This window comes from Callithrix jacchus, chromosome 20 (assembly GCF_049354715.1).
Source record: "Callithrix jacchus isolate 240 chromosome 20, calJac240_pri, whole genome shotgun sequence".
Lineage (NCBI taxonomy): Eukaryota > Metazoa > Chordata > Mammalia > Primates > Cebidae > Callithrix > Callithrix jacchus.
In genome coordinates this window covers 25,422,317-25,444,792 of record NC_133521.1, presented here as the reverse complement: position 1 = coordinate 25,444,792, position 22,476 = coordinate 25,422,317, and the positions used below count along the sequence as shown (strand labels likewise).

Genomic DNA, 22,476 nt, shown 5'->3' with positions numbered 1-22,476 from the left:
CTCCCGACCTCAGGTGATCTGCCCACCTTAGTCTCCCAAAGTGCTTGGATTATAGGCATGAGCCATTGTGCCCCAGTAGAAAAGGATTTCTTTCTTTCTTTTTTTCCTTACTCTATCCCCCAGGCTGGAGTGCAGTAGTGCGATCTCGGTTCACTGCAACCTCTGCCACCCAGGTTCAAGCAATTCTCCTGCCTCAGCCTCCCAAGTAGCTGGGAGTACAGGTGCCTGCCACTGCGCCTGGCTAATTTATTGTATTTATTTATTTATTTGTTTCTATTTTTAGTAGAGAGAGGGTTTCACCATTGGCCAGGCTGGTCTTGAACTTCTGACCTCAGGCAATCCACCTGCCTTGGCCTCCCAAAGTGCTGGGATTATAGGCATGAGCCACCATGCCCAGCCATGGAAAGGATTTCTTATCACCAGTTTATAGCTACAGATTGTGTCAACCTGATGGCCAATCCATATCTGAGAACTAAGTAAACATAAAGTCACTGCCCCAACGTTATTGAGAAGGATCATCATCAGGATCAAGGGGCTTATCTTTAGATTGCTCCCTCTATCACCACCTGTGCCTGCTCCTCTCACTCTTCCCAGTGCCTTCCATAGACCCAAAAGCTCACACTTGCCATAATGACACTGGGAACCAAACCCAAAGCTTTATCTGAGCCTTGAATCAAATCTAATTAGACTGGAATGGTCCTGAGTGAGACAGTTAATTCACTGTTGGCCACTCCTGACTGTTAATTGAGTATTAAGGACTATACTCTGACTTCCCAGGCTCTCATTCAGTACCAATATGGTCCCATTTACTGCCCAGTGCTATAAGCATGTAACAACCAGATTTTTTTTCTTTTTTCTTTTGAGATGGAGTCTCATTTTGTCACTGAGGCTGGAGTGCAATGGCACAATCTCAGGTCACTGCAACCTCTGCTTCCTAGGTTCAAGCAATTTTCCTGCCTCAGCCTCCTGAGTGGCTGGGATTACAGGCACATGCCACCATGTCCAGCTAGTTTTTTTATATTTTTAGTAGAGATGGGGTTTCACTGTGTTCCCCAGGCTGGTCTTGAATTCCTGAGCTCAGGGAATCCACCCACCTTGGCCTCCCAAACTGCTAGAATTACAGGCGTGAGCCACTACACCAGGCCTGACAGCCAGATTTTCTGCAGAACCCACCTTTCCACTTAAAATCTGAGAGTGGGCTGGGTGTGGTGGCTCACACCTGTAATCCCAGCACTTTGGGAGGCCAAGGTGGGTGGATCACCTGAGGTCAGGAGTTCAAGACCAGCCTGTCCAATATGGTGAAACCCCATCTCTAAAAACAAAAAAAGAGAGTGAGAGGAAAAAAAAAATCTTAGAGGCCGGGCATGGTGGCTCACACCTGTAATCTCAGCACTTTGGGAGGCCGAAGCAGGTAGATCACCTGAGGTCAGGAGTTCAAGACCAGCCTGGCCAACATGGTAAAACCCTGTCTTTATTTTTTTTAATAAAATTAAAAATAAAAATAAATAAAAAATAAAATATGAGAATGATAGTGGGCCAGGACTGAATTCTCCACAATGCTGACCATTCTGCAATAAGCACCTGGTGTTCTACAGTAGCCCCTTCACCCCTAGGCCCACCGGTCCCAGTTACTGATATAAATCTTGACCACCTGCTTCACTCCTACTCAACCATCTCCTAAGAGTGGTACGAACAGATACCCTCCTCTGTGCCTACAACAGAGTTGGCCTGAAGGCTAGTCTTGAACTCCTTCCCTCCCTTCCTTGTGCCACCTTTGAGAGACATGACATGGGAATGCCTGTAGAGAATGCTACCCCCCTCCTCAGCAGAAGGAAGTCCTTGAGGGACCCCCAAAGCCACATCCAGAAGCTGTCAGGGAAGGTGATACAGCATAGGACCTCAAGCGCTGAAAGCAAAGTAAGTGGCCTGAGGCTGTTGGATGACTTTTTTTTTTTTTTTTTTTGAGAAGTTTCACTGTTTTTGTCCAGGCTATACTGAGTGCAATGGCACAATCTCAGTTCACTGCAATCCATGCTTTCTGGGTCCAAGCAATTCTCCTGCCTCGGCACCCCCAAGTAGCTGGGATTATAGGCACATGCCACCACACCCAGCTAATTTTGTATTTTTAGTAGAGATGGGGTTTTACCATGTTGGCAAGGCTAATCTTGAACTCCTGACCTCCAGTAATCCACCCACCTTGGTCTCCCTAAGTGCTGAGATTACAGGCATGAGCTGCACCAGCAGCTGTTGGGTGACTCTTGAAGGAAACACAGGCCGGAGCCAGAGAGGGCCTGGCCCACACCCATGGGAAGGAAGCTGGGCCACAGAAGGGAGCTACTCCAGAGCTTTTTCCCCTCCACAGATGTGCAAGAGGCATGGATAGCACCTTGGCAGGTCCACACCTGAGGGGGCTCTATGAGGAACCCCCTAGAAGAGGGGACCCTCACTGCCTTGGCAAAATCCTGTTGTCCTGCAAAGCCCACCTCCCTCCCACATAAAGCCAGCACACACTCTCTTCTTCACATCCTTCCCAGCACACCACTGGGCTCCAGCTGCCATGCTTGCTGCTTCCTGCAGTCAGTCTTGTCTTCCACTCAGTCAGCATCCTTCCTAAGGACCAACAAGCTCTCACTATTCTGTACCTTCTTTCGGCTCCCAATAGTGCTAAAACCTCACAGGTTTGGAAGATATCTGGACTATCACTGGATTCAAAGACACAAACTGATGGCATGCTGGTTGAATCTGATCCACAGGTTAGTGTTCGTTGGCACACAAGAAGATGATTAAATACGTGAATCCGAACATTCTTTTTTTTTTTGTTTTTTTTTTTTGAGACGGAGTCGCTCTGTCGCCCAGGCTGGAGTGCAGTGGCATGATCTCGGCTAACTGCAACTTCTGCCTTCCGGGTTCAAGCAGTGAATCAGAATATTCTAACATTATAAGATTAGATTTTCTAGCCAGGAGTGGTGGCTCACACCTGTAATCCCAGCACTTTGGGAGGCCAAGGCAGGCAGATCATCTAAGGTCTGGAGTTCGAGACCAGCCTGGCCACCACGACGAAACCTCGTCTCTACTAAAATACAAAAATTAGCCAGGCGAGGTGGCACATGCCTGTAATCCCAGCTACTTGGGAGGCTGAGGTAGGAGAATCGCTCGAACCCAGGAAGCAGAGATTGCAGTGAGCCGAGATTGTGTCACTACACTCCAGCCTCCAGCCTGGGCAACATGACAAGACTCCATCTCAAAAATAAAAAGATCCAATTGTCTAGCTTCTCTTCTAAAACAAAATCAGAAGATCTGGACACATGAGAAGCTCATTGTGTGGCAAAACTGGACAGAGATAAGAAGCTGCTCTCTGAGATGGGCATGTTCAGTCTAGCTTGCCTGGGGCCCCACGGAGCAGATGCTCGGAAGGCCCTGCTCACATTCTCTCAGCTCACCCCTGAGCCCATCTGCAGCTGCGGCACAATGCTCTGTGCCCGGTGACAGCTTCCCACCGCCAGTGCCTGCATCTCTCTGCTTCTCTGCCTGAAGACTTTCTTCAGCACTAGCTGACATCCGGACAGCCGAGAAGCACCAGGGATTTAGTGCCTTCAAAGAAATTCTCAACCCATGAGGTACAGGAGTCAGTGAATTAAAAAGAAAAAAAAGAAGAAATTCACGTTCCTGCCCTTTGGTGGTACAACATGAGGCCCATTCCACATGGTTATTACCAAGGTCCCCAGTGGCCCACAGTGGCAATATACTTCTCAATATACTCTACTGACTTTCTCCCTTTCCCACCTCATTTTCTCCACTCCTTCACCTGTAATTACTTGAATCACATCCCAAATAAACTATCTGCTCCCAAGTCCTTGCCTCGGAGTTCACCTTGAGGAAACCCAAACTACATTCAGATAGTCTCACTTTGTCCCTTTTATGTGACCTGCTTGGCCCTCATGAACATAGCCCTGAGGACGTACCTCTGGCTAAGAGTGGCAGGATATACCTGCCCCTGCAGGTGCCTCCCCAATATCCCAGGACAGGGACAGGGAAGACTCACCTCCCCCGAATAACTGTACTTGCCCCTGAGGATCTGCCGGTATAGCCGGGTGCGGTTGTCATCCTCAAAGGGCATGGTGCCACTGAGCAAGATGTAGGCAATGACGCCCAGGGCCCACATGTCCACTGAGTTGGTGTAGGGCTTGCGGACCAGGACTTCCGGGGCAATGTATTCGGGTGTGCCACAGGTGGTCTTCATCAAGCAGTCATCACCCTTCTTTCGGGCACTGGCCAAGCCAAAGTCGGTGATAATGATCTTAGAGTCAGTGCCTGGATGGTAATAGAGCAGATTCTCAGGCTTGAGGTCTCGGTGTGTGATGCCCAGTGCGTGCAGATACCGGACACCATCCAGCACCATCTGCAGCACCCGTGTGGCATCACGCTCGGTGAAGGATCCCTTGGCAATGATGCGGTCAAAGAGCTCTCCACCCGTGGCCAGCTCCATCACCATGTACACCCGCTCCTGCGTCTCGAACACCTCCACCAGCTGGATGATGTTGGCATGACGCACCCGACGCAGCACGCGCAGCTCCGACTCACACACTTCCCGCCCCTCCCGGTATTTGGTCTCGATCATCTTGATGGCATATGGCTGCCGGGTTGCACGATGCTCCACACGTACCACTCGGCTGAAGCTGCCTCGGCCAATTAGGGCCTTGATGTCATACTTAGCTGTCACACGTGGGTCAAACTTGGCCCTGTACTTAGCTACCCTGGCCCTGCGTGGTGGTTCTGAAGGAGGCTCTGTGTGGCCAGCAGTTGGGGGACTGGGGCAGGGGTGTGCACGTTGACTTGCTGCCGGGAACCCGGCTTTGACAGGGCTAACACTGTCCACCTCTGTGATGAAGTGCTTGTACACATCACTCTTAGTGCCACTGAAGGGCTCCACCTTCTTGACCAGATCCAGCTGGACATCCTTGGGTGGCTCAGGAAGGACCTTGCTTGTCCCACAGCCCATCACGGACACGAGGGCATCCTCTCCAGCAAAGCTGGCAGGACCTGCTCTGAAGGCAGTGCCCCGTCTACACCTATGCACAAAGAGAGAACAAGTCAGCACAGCCAGGACAACTCAAAGGAAACCAGCCATCCTCCTCAGCCCTCCCTCTCCAGAAATGCAGTCTGATTAAAACCAAAGTCCTGGCCGGGCGTGGTAGCTCATGCCTATAATCCCAACACTTTGGGAGGCTGAGGCAGGTGGATTACCTGAGGTCAGGAGTTCAAGACCAGCCTGGTCAACATGGTGAAACCCTGTTCTCTACTAAAAATACAAAAATTAGCCAGGTGTGGTGGCACACACCTGTAATCCCAGCTACTTGGGAGGCTGAAACACAAGAACCAATTGAACCCAGGAGGCGGAGGTTGCAGTGAGCCGAGATCGTACCACTGCACTCCAGCCTGGGCAAGAATGAGACTCTGTCTCAAAAAAAAAAAAAAAACAAAAAAACCCGAAGTGCTAACTCTCATATATTTCCCATGTCAGGAGTATGGCTTTGCTGTTCAAGAACCTGGGCTCAACGCACAGTCTAGCTGAATGGATGGCCTGAGCTTCACAGCTTTGACTCATATCTCCCTGGGCCTCAGTCTCATGCTGCTCTTCAACCCTGAGAGGGGGCAGGAACACACACAGCCTCAGCTGTCAGGGTGCCCACCCTCCTCACTCCTGTCCCGGGGCCCCTTATCCTAGCTGAAGTCCCATGTTCCTAAAATGTTAAAATCATTCCTATTACTCTGACTCATCTTTTCTGAAATGGGGGTGTGAAGTGTTGGAGGCCTGCTCTCTAAAACCATCACCCACCAGGGCTCAGAAAGCTACTTCTCCAAGGCCTCCTTCAAGGATATCTTTCCCAGCCCTTTAGGCCTCCTACAGGGGTTGGTCCCCCTGCAACAAACAACAAACAACAAACCACTTCCCTGGGGCTCTGCCCTAACCTCATTCTCCTAGAAGGGTTCCACTCCTTTGCTAATGCACCATACCCCCCCCACCCCCGCAGTTTATTTATTTATTTATTTTTTGAGATGGAGTTTTGCTCTTGTTGGAGTTGCTCCAACCTGTTGCTCAGGCTGGAGTGCAATGGTGCAATCTCAGCTCACTGCAACGTCTGCCTCCTGGGTTCAGGCAATTATCCTGCCTCAGCCTTCTGAGTAGCTGGGACTACAGGCACGTGCCACCATGCCCAGCTAATTTTTTGTATTTTTAGTAGAGACAGGGTTTCACCATGTTGACCAGGACGGTCTCGATCTTTTGACATCGTGATCCACCCGCCTCAGCCTCCCAAACTGTTGGGATTACAGGCTTCAGCCACCGTGCCCAGCCTGTACCCTGGCAGTTTAACTTCCTGTTCCATGGTCTCTCACTTCTCCAGCACACTACATGGATGGCTGTAGTATAAATGGCCTTTCAACACTTTGAAAGGCTGAAGTGGTCGACCACTTGAGGTCAGGAGCTCAAGACCAGCCTGGCCAACATGGCGAAATGCCGTCTCTACTAAAAGTACAAAACCATTAGCTGGGCGTGGTAGGGCACACCTGTAACCCCAGCTACTTGGGAGGCTGAGGCAGAAGAATCGCTTGAACCCGGGAGGTCGAGGTTGCAGTGAGCCAAGATGGCGCCATTGCACTCCAGCCTGGGTGACAGAGCGAGATCTGTTTCAAAAAAAAAAAAAATATGACACACAGAACTGAAAGAGAAATGATCAATTAAGATAAGACATTTATTAAATATCTAGTAGATATCGGGGCACAGGAATAAATAAAACATGGTCCAATGTACCAATACCAATATAGGTCATATTTTAACACACACATACACACATGTAGCATGGTCAATTAACTCAGAATCTAAATAAAGATAAAAACATAAAAACAGATACTTTTTTTCTTTTTTTTGAGACATTTGCTGCCATCAAAGGCAGCAGGAGGCGGCCCAGGCAGGTTTTACTGCGGCATCTTGAGGACCAAAGAGAACCCACAGAGACGATCAGACCTGTACTTTACCCAGGCTAGAGTACAGAGGCATGATCTCAGCTAACTATAACCTCTGTCTCCCAGGTTCAAGCAATTCTCATGCCTCAGCCCCTGAGTACCAAGGCGCCCACCACCATGCTCAGCTAATTTTTGTATTTTTAGTAGAAAAAGGGTTTTGGTATGTTGGCCAGGCTGATCTCCAACTCCTGACCTAAAGTGATTGCCGGCTTTAGCCTCCCAAAGTACTAGGATAACAGGTGTGAGCCGCTGCACCCAGCCAAAAACATAATTTCAATACGAAATGGTGTTAAGCTTAAGAACCAACAGTAGATAATGTAGAGTGAAGCTGGGGTTAGGAATAGCTTTCTGATGGAGGTGACCTCCATGCTGAATCTTTTTTTTTTTTTTTTTTTTTTGAGACAGAGTTTCGCTCTTGTTACCCAGACTGGAGTGCAATAGCACAATCTCGGCTCACCGCAACCTCCGCCTTCTGGGTTCAGGCAATTCTCCTGCATCAGCCTCCTGAGTAGCTGGGACTACAGGCACGCACCACCATGCCCAAGCTAATTTTTGTATTTTTAGTAGAGACGGGGTTTCACCATGTTGACCAGGATGGTCTCGATCTCTCGACCTCGTGATCCACCCGCCTCGGCCTCCCAAAGTGCTGGGATTATAGGCGTGAGCCACCGCGCCTGGCCTTATGCTGAATCTTATAGCAAGAAAGAATCAGATGAAGAAAGGTGGGAATGGTGTTTCAGGGATAGAATAACACATTGCAATGGCTCAGAAACACAGAGTAACCTCCTGTGTCTGGGAATTGGCAGTTTGGTGGTACAAAGTCAGGGATGTGGAAATGAAGTTATAGAAGGTTAGCAGAAGCTGGTTATGGAGAACAACACAAGTAAGGACCAGGACCTTCCTCGTAAGTGAAGGAGAGCTATGAAAGGGTTTATGAGGAAAGAGGCAATCAGATCTGTGCTTGGAGAGAAAGATGATATTAACCTGGAGGAGGTTCAGAGTGGATTAAAAGGGCCAGTGAGAGTGTGGTGCTGCCTTGGCCAGGTGTGGTAATCCCAGCACTTTGGGGGGTGGAGGTGGGAGGACAGCTTGAGTGTAGGAGTTTGAGACTAGCCTAGAGAACACAGTAAGACCCTGTCTCTACAAAAGATTAAAAAATTAGCTGGGTATGATGGCATGCACCTGTAGTCCCAGTTACTTCGGAGAGTAAGGCAGGATTGCTTGAGCCCAGGAGTTCAGGCATGATCACATAAGCTATGATCACACCACTGCACTCCAGCCTGGGCGACAGAGCAAGACCCTGTCTCAGAAAAGAAAAACAGAGCCAGGTGCGGTGGCTCACGCCTGTAATCCCAGCACTTTGGGAGGCCGAGGCGGGCGGATCATGAGGTCAAGAGATCGAGACCATCCTGGCCATGGTGAAACTCTGTCTCTACTAAAAATACAAAAATTAGCCAGGCATGGTGGCATGCGCCTGTGGTCCCAGCTACTCGGGAGGCTGAGGCGGAAGAATTGCGTGAACCCAGGTGGAGGTTGCAGTGAGCCGAGATTGCGCTACTGCACTCCAGACAGGCGACAGAGTAAGACTCCGTCTCAAAAAAAAGAAAAATAGAAAAAAAGAGTGTAGTGCCCCAAACAGTGGAGTGGAATCAAGAGATATCAGCAGGAGAACTTCCATGTCAGGTGGAAGGGAAGAATGAGGGCAACACCCAGCCCCTTGCACAGGAGTGCAGCAGGAGGGACAGATTTGGGAAGCAGTGGAAAGAGTTCAGTTTTGGATGTGTGGGCTGCATGTGGAACATCCATGTGACATTTACTGTGGGTTACTGGATGCAGAATCTGATACCTGAAAAGAGCTAATCAGAGTCAGGGACTCCATGGCTGCCCAACGGTAGTGCTTGGGGACAGGGAGCAACACTGACACCTCCTCCACCCTTGTGAAGCTTGCAGCAGATCCCATCAAAGGCAGCAGAGAGAGGCCCAGGCAGGTTTTACTGTGGCATCTTGAAGGTCACAGAGAACCCACAGAGACAGTGAATCAAAGGCCCGAATTCAAGGTGGGGAGGCTAATACTGACCAATATGGTCAGCTCTTTGAAGGAATAAGCTCATCCCTAAAACATACCCAAGACATTGATTACAAACTGATCATATAAAAAGGAGGAATTTGGGGACCACAGATTAAGGGTTCAGGTTTTAATCAGTATATCAGTAATTCTCAGAAATACGAGATTTTTGTTTTGTTTTTAAAATGAGGTTTATAGGCCGGGCGCGGTGGCTCACGCCTATAATCCCAGCACTTTGGGAGGCCGAGGCGGGTGGATAACGAGGTCAAGAGATCGAGACCATCCTGGTCAACAAGGTGAAACCCCGTCTCTACCAAAAAAAAAAAAAAAATACAAAAATTAGCTGGGCATGGTGGTGCATGCCTGTAGTCCCAGCTACTCAGGAGGCGGAGGCAGGAGAATTGCTTGAACCCAGAAGGCGGAGGTTGCGGTGAGCCAAGATCATGACATTGCACTCCAGTCTGGGTAACAATAGCGAAACTCCATCGCAAAAAAAAAATAAAATGAGGTTTATTGGCCGGGCATGGTGGCTCATACCTATCATCCCAGCACTTTGGGAAGCTGAGGCGGGGGGATCACCTGAGTTCAGAAGTTCGAGACCAACCAGACCAACATGGTGAAACCTTGTCTCTTTTAAAAAAAAAATTTTTTTAATGAGGTTTATTGGCTGGGCACAGTGGCTCACTCCTGTAATCCCAGCACTTTGGGAGGCCAAGGTGGAAGGATTGCTTGAGCCCCTGGAGTCTGAGACCAGCCTGGGCAATGTAGTGAGACCCTGTCTCTACAAAACATTAGGTGTGGTGGCATGCACCTGTAGTCCCAGATACTCAGAAGGCTGAGGTAGGAAGACTGCTTGAGCCAGGGAAGTCAAGGCTGCAGTGAGCTGTTTGTACCACAGCACTCCAGTCTGGGTGACAGAGCAAGACCTTGTCTCAAAAAAAAAAAGGTCAGGTGTGGTGGCTAACACCTGTAATCCTAGCACTTTGGTAGGCCAAGGCAGGTGGACTGCCTAAACTCAGGAATTCGAGATCAGCCTGGGCAACATGGTGAAACCCTGTCTCTAATAACATACAAAAAAAATTAGCTGGGCGTGGTGGCATGCACCTGTAGTCACGGCTACTCAGAGACTGAGGCAGAAGAATTGCTTGAACCCGGGAGGCGGAGGTTGCCATGAGCTGAGATTGCGCCACTGCACTCCAGCCTAAGCGACAGAGTGAAACTCTGTTTCTTAAAAAATAAATAAATAGGCTGGGCACTGGCTCACACCTGTAATCCCAGCACTTTGAGAGGCCAAGGCAGGCAAATCATAAGATCAGGAGTTCGAGACCAGCCTGGCTGACATAGTGAAATCCCGTCTCCACTAAAAACAAAATTTAGCCAGGTTTGGTGGCATGCACACGTAGTCCCAGCTACTCAGGAGGCTGAGGCAGAAGAATTGCTTGAACCCAAGAGGCAGAGACCATGCCATTACACTCCAGCCTGGGTGACAGAGTGAGACTTCGTCTCAAAAATAAATAAATTTTTTGCCGGGCGTGGTGGCTCACACCTGTAATCCTAGCACTCTGGGAGGCTGAGGTAAGTGGATCACCTGAGGTCAGCAGTTCAAGACCAGCCTGGCCATCATGGTGAAACCCCATCTTAAAAAAAAAACAATAAATAAATAAATAACCATATATATATATATATATATATATATATTTTTTTTTTTTTTTTTGAGACAGAGTTTTGCTCTGTTGCCAGGTGCCAAGCTAGAGTGCAGTGGCGCGAGCTCAGCTCACTGCAACCTCCGCCTCCCAAGTTCAAGCAATGCTCCCAAGTAGCTGGGACTAGAGGCACGCACCACCACGCCCAGCTAATTTCTGTATTTTTTATGTAGAGACAGGGTTTCACCATATTGGCCAGGATAGTCTCAGTCTCTTGACCTTGTGATCCGCCCACCTCGGCCTCCCAAAGTGCTGGGATTACAGGCGTGAGCCACCGCGCCTGGCCAAAAATAAATAAATTTTTAAAAATACAGAAAAATTAGCCGGGGTGCGGTGGCTCACGCCTATAATCCCAGCACTTTGGGAGGCCAAGACGGATGGATCACGAGGTCAAGAGATTGAGACCATCCTGATTAACATGGTGAAACCCCGTCTCTACTAAAAATACAAAAATTAACTAGGCATGGTGGTGCGCGCCTGTAGTCCCAGCTACTCAGGAGGCTGAGGCAGGAGAATTGCTTGAACCCAGGAGGCAGAGGTTGTGGTGAGCCAAGATTGTGCCATTGCACTCCAGTCTGGGTAACAACAGCGAAACTCCGTCTCAAAAATAAAAAAATAAAAATACAGAAAAAAAAATCAATCAATAAAAACAAAACTAGGTTGTTCGGCAATAAGAGAGTCAAGGATTTTCCCTCTAACCTTCCTTCTCTCTTTCTGGGACATAATTTCTTTCCCATTCACGCCAATCAGAAACCCTTCAAAGACGGGCTGATGCAGGTACTCCACCATCCCAACTACAGATTGGGATGATATTAAACTAAATTGGCCAAGAGAGTGGGGGAAATAAAAGAAGAGAGGATGCTGGCTTAGGGGTGGGGACCATAGGCAACAGCCCCCAGGTGATCATGGCTGCTCTACACTCCAATCACATATGTTAAACTCCCTCTCCACATTGGTCAGGTGAAAATGCAGATATGGAGACATGGGAGGTGGCTGGTAAAGCTCCTAGAAAGAAGAGCAGAGACTTTTCCAGTTCCCAGCATCTCCTGTGTGTGCCACTAGCCCAGTGACCATGGTGGGTATAGGAATGGGCAAGGATGAGTAAGGAGGCTTCAGGAAGAGACCTCCCAGGAGGGTCACACTATGCCATCTTGCAGCAAGTACCAAACTCTCTGGAGTCTGCTTCCACACGTTAACTCCCAGCCTGATCCAAAGCACTCTTCAAGGAAGGCATGCACATTGGACTGAGTGTGGCAATGGGTGTGAGCATTCAGCACTACCATCCTCACTGACACTCTACAGAAACGACAGGCCAAGAGAGGTAAAGAGACTCATCCAAAGCCACTCAAGACAATGGTGACCAAGCTTCTTGGATCCAAATCACCATCTGGAGCTCCTTCCATCACTCAGGAAAGACTCCAGCAGTGCTGGGCCTCATCCAATCAAGGCCTCAATCCTTCCCCATGCCACTAAGTTAGTGAACCCACAAACCTTTCCTGAGGATCTTTCCTGAAGGGTCTGCTTTAGAAACCTCCATTCCAACTACAATCTGCATCACACTGCTCACTGCTCTACTCCAGACTGCCTTTGAACACTACAATCATCAGCCCTTTGAGGTAAGGGGCCATTCTCAGGTTTCCAGAACTCCCTTGGTACTTATCAAAGTGCTAATCCCAGAGCAAATGAAATGTGGTCTGGCCAGGCACAGTGGCTCACGCCTGTAACCCAGCACTTTGGAAGGCCAAGGTAGGCAGATCACCTGAGGTCAGGAGTTCGAGACAAGTCTGGCCAACATGGTAAAACCTAGACTCTACTAAAAATACAAAAAAATTAACCAGGCATGGTGGTGGGTGCCTGTAATCCCAGCTACTCAGAAGCTGAGGCTGGAGAATTGTTTGACCCTGGGAGGCGGAGGTTGCAGTGAGCTGAGATCATGCCACTTGCACTCCAGCCTGAGACACAGAGCAAGACTCCATCTCGGGAAAAAAAAAGAAAAAGAAAAACAGGCCAGGCGCAGTGGCTCATGTCTGTAATCCTAGCACTTTGAGAGGCCAAGAAGGGTGGATCACTTGAGGTCAGGAGTTCGAAACCAGCCTGGCAAACATGGTAAAAACCCCATCTCTACTAAAAATACAAAAAAATTAGCCAAGTATGTTGGACACCTGTAATCCCAACTACTTGGGAGGCTGAGGCAGGAGAATCACTTCAACCTGGGAGGCAGAGGTTGCAGTGAGCCAAGACCACGCCACTGCACTCCAGCCTGGGTGACAGAGAGGCTGTATCTCAAAAAAAAAAAAAAAAAAGAAAAGAAATGTGATCTGGCTCTTGGATTTCTATTTGCTGCAAGCAAAAATTCTAGAACCTTAGAAATGTTGAAGAGGCCAGATCAGCCTAAATCAAAGCCACACTCTTTGGACACCCTGTAAATGTCCTCAACAATGAAGGAAGTCTGTTTGAGTTTTTACAGATTCTTTTTTTTGTTTTTTGAGACAGAGTCTCACTCTGTCACCAGGCTGGTGTGCAATATCTGCCTCCTGGGTTCAAGTGATTTTCCTACCTCAGCTTCAAGAGTAGCTGGGACTACAGGTGCATGAACCACCTGTAGTAGAGATGGGGTTTCAACCTGTTGGCCAGGATGGTCTCAATCTCTTGACCTCGTGATCCGCCCGCCTTGGCCTCCCAAAGTGCTGAAATTACAGGCATGAGCCACCGCACCAGTCCTGAATTTTACAGTTGTTTTTTTTTTTTTTTTAAGACGGGGTTTCACCATGTTGGTCAGGCTGGTCTTAGAACTCCCGACCTCAGGTGATCCGCCCACCTTGGCCTCCAAAGTGCTTGGATTACAGGTGTGAACCACTATGCCCGACCGAATTTTACAGGTGATTTTTGTTTTTGTTTTTTTTTTTTTGAGACAGAGTCTTGCTTTGTCGACAGGCACCAGGCTGGAGTGCAGTGGCGCAGTCTTGGCTCACCGCAACCTCTGCCTCCCGCGTTCAAGCAATTCACCTTCCTCAGCCTCCAGAGTAGCTGGGACTAAAGGCATGCACCATCACACCCAGCGAATTTTTTTGTATTTTTAGTAGAGACAGGGTTTCACTATGTTGGCCAGGATGGTCTCGATGTCTTGACCTCGTGATCCGCCTGTCTCAGCCTCCCAAAGTGCTGGGATTACAGGCATAAGCCACCGCACCTGGCATTTTACAGTTCTTATCTGAACTCCAAAGCTTGTTCACAAGCTGCCAAACCTAGCCCCATTTGTGGAGAAAGCCAGGGGCCCAGGGGCAGGGAGGAAGGATGGATCCTGAAACAATTTCCCGGCCAGAGAGGCAGGGTCTGTGAATGTCTCCCAGGCAAGGACTCATAGGCACCCTGGCCTCTCCAATACAACTCAGTGATGTATTGGAGTGGCTCATGCCTGTAATCCCAGCACTTTGGGAGGCCGAGGCAGGCAGATCAGAGGGTCAAGAGTTCAAGACCAGCCTGGCCAAGATGATGCTTTTTTCTCCAAAGGAAAGCTTTATAACCAGTCACCTGTAAAGATCTCTATATTCTACTGCCACGTTTTGAAAAACTGCCTGCCAAAATGAAGTAGGTAGCAATTTCTCAATAATTCCAGAAATAAGGCTAGATGTAGTGCCTCCCGCCTATAATCCCAACACTTTGGGAGCTGGGGCAGGAGGACCACTTGAGGCCAAGAGTTTGATACCACACTGGGCAACGTAACAAGACCTGGTCTCTACAAAAAAAAAAAAAAGTGCCAGGCACGGTGGATTACGTCTGTAATCCCAGCACTTTGGGAGGCCGAGGTGGGTGGATCACGAGGTCAAGAGATCAAGACCATCTTGGTCAACATGGTGAAACCCCGTCTCTACTAAAAATACAAAAAATTAGCTGGGCAGGGTGGCACGTGCCTGTAATCCCAGCTACTCAGGAGGCTGAGGCAGGAGAACTGCCTGAACCCAGGAGGCAGAGGTTGCGGCGAGCCGAGATCGCACCATTGCACTCCAGCCTAGGTAACAAGAGGAAAACTCTGTCTCACTCTGTCGCCCAGGCTGGAGTGCAATGGCGCAATCTCAGCTCACTGAAGCCTCTGCCTCCCGGGTACAAGCGATTCTTGTGCCTCAGCCTCCCAAGTACCTAGGATGCCTGGCTAATTTCTGTATTTTCAGTAGAGACAGGTTTTCACCATGTTGCTCAGGCTGGTTTCAAACGGTCTGTCTCATCCTCTCTACAAAAAATTTTTTAAAAATTAGCTTGGTGGGGTGCTGTGTGCCCGTAGTCTCAGCTACTCAGGAGGCTGAGGTGGGAGAATCACATGAGCAAGGGAAGGCAAGGTTGCAGTGAGCTATGATTATGCCACTGCACTCCAGCCTGGGTAACAGAGTGAGATACAGACCCTGTCAATGCACCTGGGGTTCTTCCAAAATCCCAACGCTCAACTCAGAAATACTTGCTGAATTCCTGCTGTGGGTCAGGAACTCTGCCAGGGGTTCTGACAAACAAAAAGAAGGCAGCCATAGTCTCTACTTCTCAAGGAACTTACAACCTGATGGTTCCACACCAAGAGTCCCTTGATCCATGACTCTTATGATGCCCTGAGAGGCCATTTCAAGGCTGCAACCTGGAAAGAAAACTTTCTCCCAGCAAATGAAAACATCACATTTTTCTACCTTAGCATCACAACAGACACCATGGCAACAGAGGGCTGTTCCAAGAATTAGCTCAGTGATGACCTAGCCAACACAAACTGGCTTAATACTCACTAAGATTCCTGGAAAGAAAGGGAGTTCAAATAAGTAAGTCTCTCTCTAGCTGTCAACAAACAGAACTGCTTCCTTTCTTCCAGGGCTGTACTTCTTCTCTCAGAAATTTTTCCCCATGCCAAAATATACACAGAGAATGACAGAATGATACTATTATATAACACCCTGAAGTCAATGGAGACAGCTGTTCTCAACTATCCTGAAGCTTAAGGGTCGACACTTTGGGCACACCTATAGCCCATTCACATCATACAGTTGGGAAGTTGTGAAGAGCCTCTAAGTTTGCCCATATCACACACGCACGCTTTCCAAGTAAAATAGAAGGCCAAACCAAAGTCTCACTCATTTCACTATGAACTTGTGATTGATAGAGAGTTCCAGCACCTACTTCAGATTTCACAGACACTAGGATCTACAGGGGCATTCTGTTCTAGATGCCAAGCAGACGTCTGAGGTGAAGAGCAACTGCAGCTCAGTGTCAGATGCAAACAGGTTTCCTGAAGACTGTAGTTTTCCCAGCTCATTCATACAACTTAACAAGCGCAAAACTACAATTAGACCTAGACAATGTGCTAGGTAGCAAACCTACCCCTTAGTGAGTCAGCATTCCAAATCTCTTCTAGGGGTATGGCCAACCAAATCTACCCTGATTAGAAGCACAGTACTGCAGAAGGCTGAGGCAGGAGAATCACCTGAAACCAGGAGGCAGAAGTTGTGGTGAGCATAGATGGCATTGTTGTACTCCAGCCTGGGCAACAAGAGTGAAAATCCATCTCAAAAACAAACAAAAAAGAAACGCAGTATTGTCAGTTTTCCCTAATGACCAGAAATGACCTTGAGGAAATCATATAATAAAAAACCCAGGAGGCGAAGGTTGCAGTGAGCCGAGATTGTGCCATTGCACTCCAGCCTGGGTAACAAAGAGCGAAACTCCGTCTCAAATAAATAAATAAAAGCAGCTTCCCACACACAACTAAGCCTGAAGAACAAACAGGCTTATTAGGACAAGCCCTTCTGGCAGGCACGGTGGCTCACACTTGTAATCCCAGAATTTTGGAAGGCTGAGGTGAGTGGATCACCTGAGATTAGGAGTTTGAGACTAGACTGACCAGTACAATAAAACCTCGTCTCTACTAAAAATACAAAAATTAGCCGGGTATGGTGGCGTGTGTCTGTAGTCTCAGCTACTCCGGAGGCTGAGACAAGAATTGCTTGAACCTGGGAGGCAGAGGCTGCAGTGAGCTGAGCTCACGCCACTGCACCCCAGCCTGGGTGACAGACCAAGGCCTTCTTTTGACAAGAGAAACTCTGGTAAGAGAAGCCATTAGTTCCATTAACCGAGTGTCAACTATGCTAAGCATCTTATATGTACCATCTCAGCCCTCTCTACAAGCACATGTAGTAGGCATGATTATTCCTATTCTGGAATAAGGAAGTTAGGACTTAGCCTCAAGATTTCAGAAAAGCCAGAAACTGATCCAAGTCTTTCTGACACCAAAACCCGTAATTCTAGGAATGAGACCACAACAGGAGTCCACACGGCAAGCCCTTCTTACTGGACAAAAGAGACAACAGTGTTCTTAGGCAATGACAAAGATCTTCAACAAGGAAGCACAGTAAAGTTACCTGGGAATTTTTTTCAAAATACAGATTCCTGGCTGGGTGCAGTGGCTCATGCCTGTAATCCCAGCACTTTGGGAGGCCGAGGTGGGTAATGACAAAGATCTTCAACGAGGAAGCACAGTAAAGTTACCTGGGAATTTTTTTCAAAATACAGATTCCTGGCTGGGTGCAGTGGCTCATGCCTGTAATCCCAGCACTTTGGGAGGCTGAGGTGGGTGGATCACCGAGTCAAAAGTTCAAGACCAGCCTGGCCAATATGATGAAACCCCATCTCTTCTAAGAATACAAAAATTAGCCGGCCGTGGTGGCACGTGCCTGTAATCCTAGCTACCCTGGAGGTTGAGGCAGAATAATCGCTTGAACCCAAGAGGCAGAGGCTGCAGTGAGCAGAGATCGCGTCACTGCACTCCAGCCTGAGCAACAGAGCAAGATTCTATCTAAAAAAAAAAAAGACAAAATACAGATTGCTACCCCAGATCTTTATCAAAATCTGAGTGGGCCAGGTGCAGTGGCTCACGCCTATAACCCCAAAACTTTTGGAGGCCAAGGTGGGAGGACTGCTCGGGTCCAGGAGTTCGACACCAGCCTGGGCAACATGGCGAGACCCATCTCTGTTTATTTTTTTATTAAAAAAAAAAAAAGACGGGATTTCACAATGTTTGTCAGGCTGGTCTTGAACTCCCGACCTCAGGTGATCCTCCAGCCTTGGCCTCCAAAGTGCTTGGATTACAGGCCTGAGCCACCATGCCCAGCCCCATCTCTGTTTAAAAGAAAAAAAATCTCAGCCAGGTGCAGTGGCTCACACCTGTAATTCCAGCACTTTGGGAAGCTGAGGCAGGTGAATCATTTGAGGTCAAGAGTTCGAGACCATCTTGGTCAACATGGTGAAACCCCCGTCTCTACTAAAAATTCAAAAATAAGGCAGGTGTAGTGGCGCTTGCCTGTAACCCCAGCTACTCCGGAGACCGAGGCAGGAGAATCACTTGAACCTGGGAGGCAGAGGTTGCAGTGAACCAAGACGGTGCCTTTGCACTCCAGCCTGGGCAAAAATAGCAAAACTCCATCTCAAAAAAAAAAAAAACAAAATCTCAGACAGTGAGGCTCTTGAATTTCTATCACAAAGTTACCCCAGGAGATTTTGGACCATCTAGGTTTAAGAGGCTGTACCACCTACCACACACATATGCTTGCATTTGCTATCCTCATCTCAGATCCTAGCCCTGATAGGTGCTCAGTAATACAGCTGAGTTTGTATCCATTCATAAGTCAGCAACCTACTGACTTATGTGCCAGACACAGAGCCAGACATATGCAGAGAGATCACCATGTGACACTACAGAATGAACTCAATAGTAGCAGCATGGATATAGAGGAGTTAATGGTTACATGTGAAGTAAAGGCGATTTTTTTCCTAGGAAGTGACATCTCTGGTGGCTTTTATAGGACAGATATAAGTTTACAACACTGGAAGGTGGTGGTGGTGGTGGCGGGGGGTTGGGGGGTGGGGGGCGGAAGGCAGGTATTGCAAACTGAGAAAACTGTGTATCTAAAGCACAAGGGGACCAACCACAGTGGCTCACCCCTGTATTAATAATCCCAATACTTTGAGAGCCTAGGCAAGAAGGTTGTTTGAAGCCAGTCTTGGCAACAAAGCGAGACTCCCAGGCTCTACAAAAAATTAAAAACTTTAGCTAGACGGGATGGGACACACCTGTTGTCTCAGCTACTCAGGAGGTTGAGGCAGAAGGATCACTTGAGTCCAGGAGTTCAAGACTGCAGTGAGGTATGAATAAGCCATTGCACTCCAGCTTGGACAAAAGAGACATTGTCTCAAAATTAGTAATAATAGAGCACTAAGGTATGAAACCACAGAGCTAACAGTAGGGCCACATGCTTTAACAATAAACTATATAAAGGGAGCACAGAAGTGCTCTGGTGCTTATTGGCTGGTTAGGCCTTCACCAGATTATGAAGAGCCCTGAATGCCTTGCTAAGAAGTGTGGCCTTTGGGCCGGGCGTAGTGGATCACGCCTGTAATTCCAGCACTTTGGGAGGCTAAGGCGGGTGGATCATGAGGTTAAGAAATTGAGAAAACCATGGCCAACATGGTGAAACCCCATCTCTACTAAAAATACAAAAATTATCTGGATGTGGTGGTGCGCGCCTGTAGTCCCAACTACCAAGGAAGCTAAGGCAGGAGAATCTCTTGAACCCGGGAGGCAGAGATTGCAGTGAACTGAGATTGCACCATTGCACTCCAGCCTGACGACAGAGTAAGACTCCGTCTCCAAAAAAAATAAAGGCTGGCCTTTGTCCTGAAGTCACTAAGGAACCAGTTTCAGGCAGTAAAGAGCTTATTCAGATTTTCGGGTGGGAATTACCACTTCAGCCGCTTTATGGAGGGAGACTAAGTGTGGGGGGGCCAGGTTTCTCCTTGCAGGTAGAGGAATGACAAGCTTGCCAAACAGGCAACCCAGCTGGATTCAGATCTGCTTTTCCCCAGCCTGCACAAGGAAGCAATCAGCTGGCCCGCCGGCCCCTGGCAGACGCAGAGGAGGAGCCAGACGCCAGAAGACAGTAAGAACAAGCGGGTTGGATAAATCTGACCCGCTCTGGACGCGGGGCGGCTGAACAGCAACCAGGCAGGGCAGCCGAGCACGTCCACCAGGCCCACGCGGGCCTAGAGACGGGCTACTCAGCACAACAGCACGTTCCGAGGCCAGTCCAGACTCGGACGCCGCGGACCCCGAGCAGCCATCGCCCGGCCTGCTCTCCGACCCTGGAGGCCCTGGCGCACTGGGCAAAGGCCGAGGCTACGGGCTGACCAGGGCAGGCCCCTGTGCGCCAGAAAGCGACCACGGCCACAGTTCGGCTGCCCCTCCCGCCCGTCGGGCCGTCGCCCTGGGCCGGGCCGCCTCACCTCGCGCGGGCGGCGGGCTCTTCGGCGTCTTGGCGGCTCTGCGGCCCATCTCCAGACAGTGGCCGCGGCCACCGCCGCCGCCACCGCCACCGCCGCCGCCACCGCCATTCTCGGGCGTTAGCGTCTTGGCGTCATCACAGCGCGCGGCTGACGCCAAAACAAACCTACAGGGCGGGACGGGGGCGGATTCTCCCGAAGTCGGGCTACCCGGTTGGCGGATCTCCGAGCGTGGTCTGCCAATCAACCTCTTCGGGGCGGGGACGAGCACTCTCCTGAGGCGGTGGGTCTATTTGTCGCTCAAAGTAACTTGACCGCTGCCTGCGGGACCGATCGCTGATAGGAAGAGGAGGAATCAAGGGACGTGGGGAGAAAGATTTAAGTTTCTGATTGGGGGAAAGGGACTGTAGTGTGAGGTTGGGTAAACAATGCTTTCCAACAGAGGTTTCTGGAAGTGCTTCCGGAACTCCGCAAAGGATTGACTTAAATTTCATTAACAAAATCTATTTTTTAAAACTGCAATTAGGATAATTTTAGACACTCCATGTGTTGAATTTGGCCTCCATCAAAGAAGAGTTGCAAATGGTTAACTGGTGAATTGGTGAAGTCAATCTTGGGCCAACTTCTGGAATCATGGTTATTTGTTGTTTTTTAATTTAATTTATATCCCGAGTCTGAAAAGCAAACGAATTTTTAAAAAATTGTCACCATTCACAATGACCTCTATAGGATGAGAACGGGTTCACTTTACAATCAACCCAACTTGGAGGAAGAAAAATAGGTGCTGCAGACGGTAAGGGTATTGTAACCTCCATCCATCTTCCCCATTTCAGTGGCTCATGTATTCAAATCTTTATTGAGTGTGTACTTTGCACATGAAACTGTCTTTGATTGTATAAGCTAGTGTTATACTTTAAACATAAAAATAGGCCGGGTGCGGTGGCTCACGCCTATAATCCCAGCACTTTGGGAGGCCGAGGCAGGTGGATCACGAGGTCAAGAGATTGAGACCATCCTGGTCAACAAAGTGAAACCCCATCTCTACTAAAAACACAAAAATTAGCTGGGCATGGTGGCGCGCGCCTGTAGTCCCAGCTACTTGGGAGGCTGAGGCAGGAGAACTGCTTGAACCCAGAAGACGGAGGTTGGGTGAGCCGAGATCGTGCCACTGCACTCCAGTCTGGGTAACAACAGCAAAACTCGGTCTCAAACATACATACATATATTAAAAAATAAAATAAATTAACATCAATAAAACATTGTCGTCAGCCCAGCACAGTGGCTCATGCCTGTAATCCCAGCACTTTGAGAGGCCAAGGTGGGTGGATCGCCTGAGGTCAGGAGTTCAAAAGCAGCCTGACCAACAAGGTGAAACCCTGTCTCTACTAAAAATACAAAAATTAGAATTAGCCGGGTATGGTGGCAGGCACCTGTAGTCCCAACTACTCTGGAGGCTGAGACAGGAGAATAGCTTGAACCGGGGAGGCAGAGGTTGCAGTGAGCCGAGATCACCACTGTACTCCAGCCTGGGCGACAAGAGCAAAACTCTGCCTAAAAAAAAAAAAAAAAAATTGTTTCCTAGGATCTTAGTGGTAAAAAAAAAAAAAAAGTTAAAAAATATTTCTAAAAGTCTAGTGTGATAATTAAGGGTATAGACTTTGGGGCCAAACATACGTGAGATCAAACCCCAGTTCTGACACTTCCACAGCTGTTTGACTTTAAGAAAGACATCTGCCTCATCAGCTTTTTTTTTTTTTGGCCAGGCTGGTCTTGAATTCCTGACCTCAGGTGATCCAGTGGCCTCAGTCTCCCAAAGTGCCAAAGTGCTGGGATTACAGGCATGAGCCACTGCGCCTGGCCTTTTTTTTTTTTAATAGAGACAGGGTCTTGCTCTGTCGTCCAGGCTGGGATCAAAGCTCACTGTAACCTCAAACTCCTAGGCTCAAGGGATCCTCCTGCCTCAGCCTCCCAAGCAGCTGAGTCTACAGGCACACACCACCATGCCTGACTTATTTATTTTTTATTTTTATTTATTTTTGAGACAGAGTCTTGCTTTGTCACCAGGCTAGAGTGCAGTGGCACGATCTCTGCTTACTGCAACCTCCATCTCACGGGTTCAAGTGATTCCCTTGCCTCAGCCTCCTGAATAGCTGGGACTACAGGCGGGAGCCACCATGCCCAGCTAATTTTTTTATTTTGATAGAGACAGGGTTTCACAATGACCAGGATGGTCTCAATCTCCTGACCTCGTGATTCACTTGCCTCGGCCTCCCACAGCATTGGGATTACAGGTGTGAGCCACCACGCCTGGCCCTATTTTTATTTTTTTGAGACAGAGTTTCACTCTTGTTGCCCAGGCTGGAGTGCAATGGTGAGATCTCA

At 48.7% G+C, this 22,476-nt stretch overlaps 1 protein-coding gene across 6 annotated transcripts in view; it reads right to left on the bottom strand.

Annotated features, from left to right (window-relative positions):
- The window catches only part of PSKH1 (protein serine kinase H1), a 37,883-nt gene extending 17,653 nt beyond the window's left edge, over positions 1–20,230 (bottom strand). For 2 of the 6 annotated variants that reach the window (XM_054248841.2, XM_035281933.3), the window contains exons 1-3: positions 20,098–20,230; positions 18,889–18,985; positions 4,043–5,069 (exon numbers count right to left, since the gene is read on the bottom strand). In XM_054248841.2, the coding sequence (XP_054104816.1) occupies positions 4,043–4,999 (957 nt within the window). In that variant the 5' untranslated portion in view covers positions 5,000–5,069; positions 18,889–18,985; positions 20,098–20,230. Of the gene's footprint in view, positions 1–4,042; positions 5,070–6,567; positions 6,685–18,888; positions 18,986–20,097 lie in introns of all 6 variants that reach the window. The other 4 variants (XM_054248840.2, XM_054248842.2, XM_035281926.3 and 1 more) reach the window with 2 other exon arrangements.
- Between the last annotated feature and the right edge of the window lie 2,246 nt (positions 20,231–22,476).